This window comes from Bradysia coprophila (genome assembly GCF_014529535.1).
Source record: "Bradysia coprophila strain Holo2 chromosome X unlocalized genomic scaffold, BU_Bcop_v1 contig_167, whole genome shotgun sequence".
In the NCBI taxonomy this organism is placed as follows: Eukaryota; Metazoa; Arthropoda; class Insecta; order Diptera; family Sciaridae; genus Bradysia; species Bradysia coprophila.
This window is the reverse complement of record NW_023503301.1, coordinates 8704-21911: the sequence shown is the minus strand read 5'-3', so window position 1 is coordinate 21911 and position 13208 is coordinate 8704. Positions and strand designations below refer to the sequence as shown.

Genomic DNA, 13208 nt, shown 5'->3' with positions numbered 1-13208 from the left:
TCAACACAATACACAAAATTATTGTATTACGCGCAGGGTGGTGTTCATAAAACACCAATATGACGAGATATTGTCAACTTGCTTTGTTCACCTGCAGTGAGAATTAATATTTATTCAAAAGCGTGCGGTAAAGTTAACTTTACTGCACGGATCCAAAACTTTACCTCAAGTTTTTGAATAAAGTAGTTTACTCAAAAACGTCAGGTAAATTATTTGACAGTGTGGCAGTGGGGCTAATGATTGAGATGGTACTTCTTGTGTGAAATTTGCCGATCGAGGCGTAGTCGAGGTCGGTCAATACACAAGAAGTACCATTTCTATCATTTACCCCATTGCCAAGTAAGGTATTTTACTTGTTACGGCAATGTAAATGGGGCTTTGATCATATGAAATATGCATTTACGTTGCCTAATCACGTAAAGCACAGTACGTACGTGGTTCTAAATTTTCATTTTGACGAGTGAGAACACCGCTGTCCTCTTCAGGTCGGGCTATAACGTCTTCACTCATCAAAATAAAAATTAGAACCATTGCGAAATCTAAATTTTATTCACGGTGACTGGTGGCAATACCAAGGTAAATATAGTGAGGAGGTAATGCCATATAATCAGATGTGCGGTGGCATGAAAGTTCGATACAAACGCCATCTCATCCCTTCGTTGAAAGCAAAAAATGGAATAGAAAGGCGAGCCATCTGTTGTGAGATAGCGAAAATATTTTTGTGAAATACAAGTAAATAGTAGTCAACCATTTTAAAAAAAATGTGTCATTGGAATCGAACTTATCTGCTAGGCCGCGCGAATAGCATTACCTCCTCACTATATTTACCTTGGTCAATACCTTCCGTTATGGGGATAAAATAACTACATTCTTGTGTGATTATTGACCTCGCCTTCGATTCAAATGTTCGGACTCGGATCAAACAGATATCTGATCAACAGAAGAAGTACCATTTCCAACATTTGTCTGATGGATATATGCATTGCACTATCTCTTTCCTAGATACGTGAACCGAGCACTCGAAAGAAGAAAGAAATTTGAATCTTTTCGATCGTTTTTAGCCCTGTACGAAGTACAAAGGGGCTTAAAGGATTACGATGCCGTGTGTAATTGATGGAATTCGAAGCAGACGGTAAGGGCAAAGTGTTTGCCTATGTTCATAGATGACGAATCTGCAATAAAAATTTTGTCTGTCCGTCTGTCCGTCTGTCACGTCGATATCTTGAGTAAATCAAATCCGATTTCAAAAATTTTTTTTTTCCCTGAATAGTGAGGCTAAGTTCGAAGATGGGCATATTCGGGTCGGCCCTTCGTGAGTTAGGGCCACCTAAGTGATTTAAGGTCTTTTGGTGATATTTATGGCAAAATAAACGATGGAAATGTAAATGACACGGCAAATGATAGGTATTGTCAATACCAATCCAGGAAAAAGTTTTTTTTAAATCGGGTGAGTGTACCGTGAGTTAGGGCCTTAGAAGTGAAATGCTACTAGGGCCCTATGTGTATTTTACATAGAGCTCGAGTAAATTTCATTCGTTTTTCGTAATTTTTGTTTGATTTGGAAGGTAATCGAATGCCGAATAGAATGTTGTTGAAAAAAAATTAAATTTGGGTCCTTGGCCTAAGGCCGCTACTAGGGCCCTATGTGTATTTCACATATAACTCGAGTATATTTCATCCGTTTTTCGTAATTTTTGTGTCATTTGGAAGGTAATCAAAGGCCGAATAGAATGTTGTTGAAAAAAAATTAAATTTGGGTCCTTGGACTAAGGCCACTACTAGGGCCCTATGTGTATTTTACATATAACTCGAGTATATTTCATCCGTTTTTCGTAATTTTTGTTTCATTTGGAAGGTAATCAAAGGCCGAATAGAATGTTGTTGAAAAAAAATTAAATTTGGGTCCTTGGACTAAGGCCACTACTAGGGCCCTATGTGTATTTTACATACAACTCGAGCAAATTTCATCCGTTTTTCGTAATTTTTGTTTCATTTGGGAGGTAATCAAAGGCCGAATAGAATGTAGTTGAAAAAAATTTTAAATTTGGGTCCTCGGACTGAGGCCGATACTAGGCCCTTCAAAAAAAATTTTAGGGCGATTTGAAATTTTTGTTTCATTTGAAAGGAACGTCGTACGGGGCTTTGTAAGATGTACACATTCCATAATAATTTTACTTTAACTACATTAACCGGCGCAATAGGCTTACGGTCAAAGTAGGGTGACAGACGCACTAGGGTCACGTACGCAATAGATATACGGGTTTGTACGGGGCTCAGTCGCAGCAAACGCTCCGACTGTTCTGATGGCTCGTTTTTTTTCATTTTGAGCTTCTTAACTTTTGATAAATGTTTTTTGCAAAATAGAAATAATCTTTTTATTGTCTTATCAACTAAGTATAAGAGAAAATGACTTGCTTGTTCGTAATTCATTTCAATTGGCATGGGGTAAAGGACAAAGTAGATAAAAGGAAATCTTTTGATTAATTTTGAGCCAATGTCTTGCACGCCTAAAATTTAAAAGCAATCCAGGATCGACTCAAATAAACCTTAAACGTGTGAATATAATCTCCTCCATTTCCATCATTGCCTCCATTGGCAACTGAGATTTTTCTTTAAAAAAATTGAGGTAGTTTTTCACCACAGGCTGTGGGCTAAATTTCACCTTACCTCACGTTTTTGAGACAGTAGATAGTTTATCTCATCAAAATTTAACGGTGTGATTTTCCGCCCACTCATGGGGAACAGATTACTAAATATGTTGAGTGGTTTGTAGTAAACAAGATAAAAACCTCAGATTCGGAGTTGAAATCATTTATTCGGACGCTCACTCTCACCAGTTGCATTTATTTACTTCTGGACGAACGTTTATTGCCGAGTAGACACAGGATTCTAGTATTGAATTGAAAACGATGGCCTTTATTACCAAGGCGTTTATAGCTGTAGCTATATTTGCATTGACTTTGGACTTGACGTCAGCCCAATCTGGAACGGAATGGAACTATTGGTCAATGAAAGCATGGGGTGCTAATTTGGGCAATTGGCTGGTGTTAGAGAGATGGATGGATCACACCATTTTTAATAGGTACGCTCCCAATGCCGAAGATGAATGGACCTTCTGCCAGCAGGCTTCAAATCCGGCACAAGCATTACAGGACCATTGGAATAGTTGGATTACTGAAGATGATTTCAAGCTAATGTCTGGAGTTCACGCAAATCATGTACGTATACCAGTGGGATATTGGGCATTTATTCAACCCGATGGTAACGAACCGTACGTCAGCTCTGGACAGAAAGCTCAATTAGAACGCATTCTTGGATACTGCAACAAATATAACATATTTGCCATCATTGACCTACATGGACTGCCAGGCTCGCAGAATGGAGAGGCTCATTCGGGACGCATTGGGCCGATTGAATTTTTCAGCGACTACAACATTCAACGCAGTTTAAGAACTGTACAGGCTGTCGTTGATTGGATGAACGGGCTGCCATCTACATTGAAATCTAAAATCGCCTCAGTACAATCTGCCAATGAACCGAGAGTATCAGGCACCAATCAATTGAACATATTAAAAGGCTTCTACAACAATGCTTTTAATATTATCAATGCTTCACCGTACAAAGTGCCAATGATGTTCCACGATGGTTTCCAAGGTCTGAACGCATTTTCGGGTTTCCTTCTACCTCCCGCGAATGCCGTTATCGATCTTCATCCCTATCACGCTTTTCCACCCGATACCGATACCAACTCAATCATTCGAAATATTTGCAACACACGAAGCTACGCCCAGAGTTTCCATTTGCCGGTATTTTTCGGTGAGTGGTCCCTAGCATCTGGAGTTCCAAACAGCGACTGGTGGCTAAGACAAATGATGGACACTCAAATATCCGTCTTTAAGACTGGCGGAGCAGGGGGAACATTCTGGGCATTGAAAAATAAGATTAATTCAAATGTGTGGTCGTTTGAGCAACTCGTCCAAGAGGGAATTATCAACGCATGGACTTTTTCCGATCATACCAATGCTCAGTGCTAATTGTAAGGCAAAAAAAATAAATTCTTTTTTATCCCGTTCGCAAACTAGTGTGTTTGTAGTTCGTGTTTTATTGATTCATACAAGTGTGAGCTCTGCTTTGCTTTGGTTCATTATATCGTCGGCAACATAACTAAAGGGCGTGTCTCCGATATCTCAGAAACTCCTGAACCGATTTTGATAACCTTTTTGTGTTGAAAGGCAGTGAAAAGTTATGAATTTTGAGTCCGATGTAAAGTCAACCGACTATATGGTTCAGAAGATATTGTCGAAAAACTGTAAAAACCAACTTTTTTTAAACAAAATTTGTGAGACATTTGAGCCGATTTTGAATTTTTTTTATTTTTCCCTAAACGATAGTCAAAAGTAATGAATTTTGAGCTCGACATGAAATCAATCGGCCATACGGTTCGGAAGTTGTTGTGCAAAAACTGAAAAGCCTTTAAAGAATACGACGAAAAATGCTGATTTCACTGATTTTTTTAGCCCCGTACGAAGTACGAAGGGGCTAATAGGATTACGATGCCGTGTGTAATTGATGGAATTCGAAGCAGACGGTAAGGGCAAAGTGTTTGCCTATGTTCATAGATAACGAATCCGCAATAAAAATTTGGGCCGTCTGTCCGTCTGTCTGTCACGTCGATATCTTAAGTAAATCAAATCCGATTTCAAAAAAAAAAAAATCCCTGAAAGATAGTCAAAATAGTGAGGCTAAGTTCGAAGATGGGCATATTCGGGTCGGCCCTTCGTGAGTTAGGGCCACCTAAGTGATTTAAGGTCTTTTGGTAATATTTATGGCAAAATAAACGATGGAAATGTAAATGACACGGCAAATGATTGGTATTGTCAATACCAATCCAGGAAAAAAAGTTTTTTTTTAAATCGGGTGAGTGGACCGTGAGTTAGGGCCTTAGAAGTGAGAAGCTACTAGGGCCCTATGCGTATTTTACATACAACTCGAGTAAATTTCATCCGTTTTTCGTAATTTTTGTTTCATTTGGAAGGTAATCAAAGGCCGAATAGAATGTTGTTGAAAAAAATTAAATTTTGGTCCTTGGACTAAGGCCGCTACTAGGGCCCTATGTGTATTTTACATTGAACTCGAGTAAATTTCATTCGTTTTTCGTAATTTTTGTGTCATTTGGAAGGTAATCAAAGGCCGAATAGAATGTTGTTGAAAAAAAAATTAAATTTGGGTCCTCGGACTAAGGCCGCTACTAGGGCCCTATGCGTATTTTACATACAACTCGAGCAAATTTCATCCGTTTTTCGTAATTTTTGTTTCATTTGGAAGGTAATCAAAGGCCGAATAGAATGTTGTTGAAAAAAAATTAAATTTGGGTCCTCGGACTGAGGCCGATACTAGGGCCCTATGTGTATTTTACATTGAACTCGAGTAAATTTCATTCGTTTTTCGTAATTTTTGTGTCATTTGGAAGGTAATCAAAGGCCGAATAGAATGTTGTTGAAAAAAAAATTAAATTTGGGTCCTCGGATTAAGGCCGCTACTAGTGCCCTATGCGTATTTTACATACAACTCGAGTAAATTTCATTCGTTTTTCGTAATTTTTGTTTCATTTGAAAGATAATCGAACACCGAATAGAATGTTGTTGAAAAAAAATAATAAATTTGGGTCCTTGGACTAAGGCCGCTACTAGGGCCCTATGTGTATTTTACATATAACTCGAGCAAATTTCATCCGTTTTTCGTAATTTTTGTTTCATTTGGAAGGTAATCAAAGGCCGAATAGAATGTTGTTGAAAAAAATTAAATTTTGGTCCTTGGACTAAGGCCGCTACTAGGGCCCTATGTGTATTTTACATTGAACTCGAGTAAATTTCATTCGTTTTTCGTAATTTTTGTGTCATTTGGAAGGTAATCAAAGGCCGAATAGAATGTTGTTGAAAAAAAAATTAAATTTGGGTCCTCGGACTAAGGCCGCTACTAGGGCCCTATGCGTATTTTACATACAACTCGAGCAAATTTCATCCGTTTTTCGTAATTTTTGTTTCATTTGGAAGGTAATCAAAGGCCGAATAGAATGTTGTTGAAAAAAAATTAAATTTGGGTCCTCGGACTGAGGCCGATACTAGGGCCCTATGTGTATTTTACATTGAACTCGAGTAAATTTCATTCGTTTTTCGTAATTTTTGTGTCATTTGGAAGGTAATCAAAGGCCGAATAGAATGTTGTTGAAAAAAAAAATTAAATTTGGGTCCTCGGATTAAGGCCGCTACTAGTGCCCTATGCGTATTTTACATACAACTCGAGTAAATTTCATTCGTTTTTCGTAATTTTTGTTTCATTTGAAAGATAATCGAACACCGAATAGAATGTTGTTGAAAAAAAATAATAAATTTGGGTCCTTGGACTAAGGCCGCTACTAGGGCCCTATGTGTATTTTACATATAACTCGAGCAAATTTCATCCGTTTTTCGTAATTTTTGTTTCATTTGGAAGGTAATCAAAGGCCGAATAGAATGTTGTTGAAAAAAAATTAAATTTTGGTCCTTGGACTAAGGCCGCTACTAGGGCCCTATGTGTATTTTACATTGAACTCGAGTAAATTTCATTCGTTTTTCGTAATTTTTGTGTCGTTTGGAAGGTAATCAAAGGCCGAATAGAATGTTGTTGAAAAAAAAATTAAATTTGGGTCCTCGGACTAAGGCCGCTACTAGGGCCCTATGCGTATTTTACATACAACTCGAGCAAATTTCATCCGTTTTTCGTAATTTTTGTTTCATTTGGAAGGTAATCAAAGGCCGAATAGAATGTAGTTGAAAAAAAATTAAATTTGGGTCTTTGGACTAAGGCCGTTACTAGGGCCCTATGTGTATTTTACATAGAACTCGAGTAAATTTCATCCGTTTTCCGTATTTTTTGTTTCATTTGGAAGGTAATCAAAGGCCGAATAGAATGTAGTTGAAAAAAAAATTAAATTTGGATCCTCGGACTGAGGCCGATACTAGGCCCGATGTGTATTTGAAATTTTTGTTTTATTTGAAAGGAACGTCGTACGGGGCTTCGTAATTGCGCTATGCGCAATTTCTAAGATGTACACAATCCATAATAATTTTACTTTAACTACATTAACCGGCACAATAGGCTTAAGGTCAAAGTAGGGTGACAGACGCACTAGGGTCACGTACGCAATAGATATACGGGTTTGTACGGGGCTCAGTCGCAGCAAACGCTCCGACTGTTCTGATGGCTCGTTTAAGCTCAAAATTCATAACTCGTCACGGTGCGGTTGAACAACTTTTTTTTCGAAAAGTTCGTAAACGTGGGGTTTTCTTGTTAAAAATGATTGAAGTGATCCTAACGATTATTTTTCTCCTAAATTTAAAATGTTTTGCCCGGGCCTTCTCGAGAAAAGTTGATTCCTAAAAAAATGAGTAAAAAATGACCCTTTGTGAAATGTTTTATAAGCACAATTTTAAGAAGTAGAGACTCAAACCTTTACAACGGTACCTTACACACCATATTCGAACCTTTGATATATGATTGGAATCCCGTTTTCGACGAACTTAAAGGAAATTTCGATGGTTATGTGGGTTTTCCCCGTATTTTTTTTAGCTAATAGGTCCGAGCTATTTTTTTTCAATTGTTTCATAAAGATCACATCCAAACCCTTCGGTTGATACCAAACAAGACATGTAAAGACTCGACTAAGGGATCCGGAACTGATTTCCTCTCGAGAAATAACGATTTTTTATGAAATAATGGATCTCGGTAAAGTACAGCAGGAAATCTCATTAATTCAATTTTTAAGGTTTCTTATTACTTTTGCAAGAGAAAGAGACTAACCTTCACAACCGCACTGTTACTACCTTTCAGGGAAAAAAAGTTTTTCAAAATCGGCTTAGTAGTTCCTGAGATATTTAGGCATGGATTTGACTCATTTGTTTTTCAGTTGGTCTACGCATACAATCAAAATTGTTCACACAGTTTTACCACTACGTGCGTGTAGCCGTAACTTTTTTACTGGATGAACAAGCACTTTTGTTCACATGACGAGCTGAAAAACAGCTGAAGAAAATTCATGACTAAATTTCACTGGCGTCCACTGAACCTATGCGAAAATAGTAAATCTTTTCCTTCAAATGTCTGCGTTTTACCAAAAATTCGTGGGATACCTTGGTCGAAGTGAGTGAAACATAACTTTTTGCACGCGCTAAAGACTATCAGCAAGTGGTGGATTTTATGTTGATACTGATGTGTAGATCAGCAGACTGATGCACTGAGGTGTGTTTGTGCAGCGTAAAAATGATTCCGAGATTAACAAATTTAGATTTATTAACAAATAAGTTATTTTGATGTCTTTTTCTTGCAGTTATTGGAACAAAATGGCATTTAATGGTGGCACTAACCGTAAAAATAATTATTAATTAGGGCGAAATTACACGAACAAATTAATTGAGTTAGCTACTCAGCACGATAACAAAACCGGGCGACACAAAAAAACGAATTCAGTTAACTGGAATCAGATCAAACAAGTATGGCGAGCACAATATAGCCCGATGTGTTAGCGTGACACTCTCTTAATTATTGTATCGATTATTGCTGTTCCGTTGCCTCTGCATCATCATACTGCTGTGTCGTATATTGCCAAAACTCAATGGAGCTTCCAAATTCTGATCGCGTTTCTTGTAATATTCATTGAAGTCAAGCCGAGTGCCGAACAATTGCAAATTGTGATCATTACTCGACGCTAATGCTAACAGTACGGTTCTCACATGCGTTTCGAAATCCTTACCGATCACTTTCAGGTCACAGTGCATTTTTGGCAGACACTCCTCGAACACCTTTCGCTCCTGATCTCGTTCGAGCCGTTTGTCGGCCGTCAAGCCATACTTTCCCTTTGCGCCGCTCGTTCGGATCATTTCTTCTTCGGCCTTTCGGGCATTCAACTCTTTCATACACAGATCGTAGAAGTTCTCTTGCCATTTTTCCAGCTTCAGACAGGCGGCAAATGCCGAGTCCATCGTCGAGAAAATGCTGGCATTTTTATTGAAGAATGCACCGTCGTGCGCATCTTTCAGGAATTCCTGATGCGCCTCCAGAATATCGTCCAATGCACGCGCTTTTTCGATCCGTTCGAGCATATTCGTCCAGGAGCATTCAATCACCTCGAACAAAATGTAATACTGAATTTGCTGAATGAAATGGATCATTGTCGACGTATACAGTTGCAGCGGATATGTTATCGCATCCAGATCCTGTTTCATTGAACGCAGCAGCTGGAAGAGAAACGAGACAATTTCGTGTAAATTGGAACCGATCGAAAAACAAGTGTTCGACAAACAATCCACCTTTGCATGACAGATCATATCCTTCCAAATCTTCGAACACACAACATACTCGACGTGCTTCAGGGCCCACAGACGTTTGAACAGCATGTGATATTTGATCATCGATGGTTCCAGCATGGTTGACAGTGGTCCACGAACAGTATAGTGAAGTGTGAACACATCCCAGCCTCTGTCAGCTGAAATGAGAAAAACGAACTCTCAATACCGTTGAGCCACCCCAGCTTATCAAACGAAACTTACTATGGAAATCGTGCAACATTGACACAGTCAACTGATTCGTAATATCCGGGTCATCATATTTGGCTGTGGTTGATCGAATCGCTGCATCCAAAATGGAATTCAATTCGTAAATGTGCAGCTCTTTGCATGGCCGGTCCAGTTGAGATCTGTAACGGGTTCATTTTGAAATAAGAACGGTGTCTGGGACGTCGGATTCATGTCACATTTACTTTATGCTTTCCATTAAAGTGCCGATGAAGTCGCCCTGGCCGAGCAGTAAATAGTTTTTCATTGCCTGTAAATGGTGCAACAATTTGTGACCGTCGACAACAATGTCCAGGACTTTCTTCGACGTGTTGTAATAAACGTTATCGATAAGCGTATGCAGTTTGGTATCCGGAATGAATGACACCAGATCATCATCCTCTGAAAAGATTTGAAAAAAACAGAAAATTTTGGTGGAAAACGACACGTTAGTCGGAGGCTGGCGTTCTTACTGTTTGACAAGAAATGCTGTTTCAAATCTTCTTTTCCGGATATCGGTGTGGTGTCTTGACAAATCTCCCGCAGAAAATTTATGCTTTTTCCGGTGACTAATATTTTGTTGGCAAGTTTGCTGGAAAGTTTCGTGATTTTTTAGATTCTACCAACACTCAGCCAAACGTTTCAACTCACTTGGATATAAAACATGGCAGCATTGACGTACGAACCCGATACTTTAAGCTCCACAACCGTTCAATTCCCACATCGGGCAAAATTTCCACAAAGAATTCCGAATGCGGATCTTCAATCTCTCCCTCCAACAACCATTTGCTGAGCATATGTTTTAATGGACGGCATGTAGCGAGCAGCAGATCATTGACAAGTGATTTTACCATCGGATCACCGTTCTGGCGAAAATTAGAAACAATCGTTGCCAGATCGCCACCTTTCTTCTCCTGGCACGCCTCACAAATTGTGTTCAACCATTGAAGTCGGTGCATCGGCTCCACTATCCATAGCATCACTTTCATGAGGGTAATCTGTTCAGCCGAATCGTACTGTTTGCTACGGTTCAGCTGTTCCTGCAGCATGGCTACCATTCCATAGTATTTGGTCAGTTCATCTTTCAATGCGGTCACCAGTCCTTGGCCGAGCAAACCCATTGGTCCCTTGCCAGACTTGGGATCCGTATACGATTGGACGTGATTGTGATAATATCCGAGCTGAGCCAATCGTATCAGCATACCAGCATCGGTTGCTGACAATGTGCTGGCCTTAGTATCCAATTTGAAACCGCCGGAAATGATGTCCTTTTTCAAATATTTGCCCTGAATGCCGGTAAACGAATAAATCACTTCTTGGACGAGATCTTCGGCCAATTTCCGTTGATTCACATGCAGATCGAAATCGTCTCGCGACGCACTACTGTTTGTAACGGTGGAATGATACGAACGTTGCCGAATATTTAGTTGATTGTCCGAAATACTGGAACTGATCTGTGACTGAGAAACATAAGCAAACGAAGTCAGTCGAAGTGGTCGTTTTTTAGACGAATCGCACTTACACTCGGCATAAAACTTGCGGTTGGCACATTCTGATAAGATTCGGAAGACGTTATTTTGTTGGAGAAGAAATTCCTTCCCGCCGACATCAACATATCGACATTTTTTGGGTCGACGGATGCTGATGGTGTTCCGGACTTTTTGGTATCGGCCATAAAAAATAGAAATGCTATGATGGCTGTTCGACTCTTCGGTTCCATCTAAATATCAAAATACCAAGGCAGTGGTTACAGTGTGTGGTGTGCCCGCTTATTTAGCGAATGTGCAAAAAAAAAAATGTTGCACTCACAGAATGGACCAGTCGATCGTAAGATGTACGGAAGGCATTGGCTTCACTTGCCGACTGAGTTGTTGTTAAATGGTTGATGATGGCACTCAGCAGTGTTGATTCGTCATGGATGGTTTTGCTTTTAGCTGATTCGGAGACAAATGCAGAGACGCGTTGACTGATTTCCGCTGTAAAACCAAAACAAATTTGTTAGAATTCAAATCTCACTGCGATGGCCGGGAATTTTAATTGATTTTGTACATATAGCCGTCTCCGCTTTGGACAATGCGTAAAAAACGATTTTGTAAATTAGCCAAAACAGAACGGGAGTCGAGTAAAACAACACAATGTACAGGAATCCATTTAGATTGATGAAACAAGCGTTAGACATCACGTCGCATATTTCATTTTACAAGCTAACTGTGATTCAATCGTTCTTTAACCGATCGAACCATTTTTTGAGTATCTATATCTACGTGTGTTTCGGGGAGACAACTTACATTGATTTTTGCCGCCCAAAGACACGAACAGTTTTGTGTACAATTCAAAAAACTCGCGATAATTATTTTGAGAAGACATTGGCCTGGATTTAATTGCAGTTCCGATAAGTATTTTCGTTCCAAATAATTTTGGTTTTAAAATTTAACTAAGGCGAATACACTAAATGCTAATGTTAACAAAGATCGGTTCAAGTAAATAATTTTAAATTCACATGAAAAGAGTTGCTTTAAAACCTAAAAATTCTAAATATTTGTAATATTACGAGATTCTAGCATTTCGTTTGGTTCGTTTCTTCTTCTTGACATTTCAATTTTCGAATTTTTGAATTTCGAAAGTGTCAGTTACTATAGTTGTGGCTAGTAATCTTAATCCCGACCTGCTGCAGCTCAAGGCTCTGAAAGAGCAGGCTAAGACACTTCTGAGTTGATCACACAAATTTTGACAATGTCAACTTGATAAAAATACATTTTTTTTTCTTCAAGTTTTCTTTTCATATAATATAGAGTGTTTAAGTGAGAGAGATGGCGAACCGACAACCTATTGTTCCATCTCGGGGTCTGCTGTCAGATTCTTTTGTATTATCGATGACAGCAGATCCGGGAGCTCGTTCAGAAACGATTTTTTCTTCACTCAGTGAAGATTTGACGATTCGTTTAATGTTACACTGACAGTTGTCTGACGTCTGCCGTTCAGGAGCTCGTTCAGGAACGATTTTTTCTTCACTCAGTGAAGATTTGACGATTCGTTTAATGTTACACTAACAGTTGTCTGACGTTTGCCGTTCAGATACGTTAGTGAAAGTTACGAGTTAATTTTCTGTTTATGTTTACATTCCCACAGAGGGATTCTTTTGAATTTCGACTGACCGAAATCGGCGCTATTTTTTCTGGGACTTCTTTATATATGCCTAGTCTAAGATTTTTTTGATCTTCCGAAAAAGTCGAAAAATGGGGTTTCGTAGTCCGGATTTCATTTCCGTAAGGTGGCGAGGATACGAGCGTGTATGGGTTCGTTGGAAAGCTGAGGTCGAGTATTCTCGGGGAAAATATTAATTTAAAAAAATTGTATGACAAACGGCCGAATGACTTCCGAAAAATTTCTCAGAATCGATGGAACGTAGGTGAACTTTGACGAGGGCTGTGACCTCCACCTCACTAATGCAATTATTTGATTAAATTATTATTTATTATGAATGTGGAGGACCTCAACTTTACAGTGATACTCACTTGCGTCCTTAACTTGCCTTAACGGACCAACTTACTAGACCGAAAGTGGAGGGGAACGGAACTTATATACAAAATGAAGAGGAAGGAGGTGCCAAAAACAACTGAC

The 13208-nt window shown here is 39.0% G+C and overlaps 2 protein-coding genes across 2 annotated transcripts; one reads left to right on the top strand and one right to left on the bottom strand.

The window, feature by feature from the left end:
* The first annotated feature begins 2909 nt into the window (after nt 1–2909).
* Nucleotides 2910–4034, top strand: LOC119068014 (probable glucan 1,3-beta-glucosidase A). The gene has a single exon (XM_037171373.1). It carries the CDS (start codon nt 2910–2912, stop codon nt 4032–4034), a length of 1125 nt encoding a protein of 374 aa, XP_037027268.1.
* A 4268-nt stretch (nt 4035–8302) lies between these two features.
* LOC119068016 (gamma-tubulin complex component 3) lies at nt 8303–12184 on the bottom strand. Its single transcript, XM_037171375.1, has 9 exons — nt 11876–12184; nt 11397–11563; nt 11110–11307; nt 10239–11047; nt 10061–10179; nt 9794–9989; nt 9585–9730; nt 9345–9520; nt 8303–9272 (listed from the first exon to the last, which is right to left on the bottom strand). Exons 1-9 carry the CDS (start codon nt 11952–11954, stop codon nt 8574–8576), a joined length of 2589 nt encoding a protein of 862 aa, XP_037027270.1. The 5' UTR covers nt 11955–12184; the 3' UTR covers nt 8303–8573.
* Nucleotides 12185–13208: the final 1024 nt, after the last annotated feature.

What these genes read in the sequence shown, in the direction of transcription:
- LOC119068016 (XM_037171375.1), bottom strand. Translation starts at nt 11,954, where the DNA reads ATGTCTTCTCAAAATAATTATCGCGAGTTTTTTGAATTGTACACAAAA. An exon ending in ACGATCGACTGGTCCATTCT is followed by an intron (nt 11,308 to 11,396) that starts GTGAGTGCAACA and finishes TTTGATATTTAG; the next exon opens with ATGGAACCGAAGAGTCGAAC. An exon ending in AATGTTGCACGATTTCCATA is followed by an intron (nt 9,521 to 9,584) that starts GTAAGTTTCGTT and finishes TTCTCATTTCAG; the next exon opens with CTGACAGAGGCTGGGATGTG.
- LOC119068014 (XM_037171373.1), top strand. Translation starts at nt 2,910, where the DNA reads ATGGCCTTTATTACCAAGGCGTTTATAGCTGTAGCTATATTTGCATTG.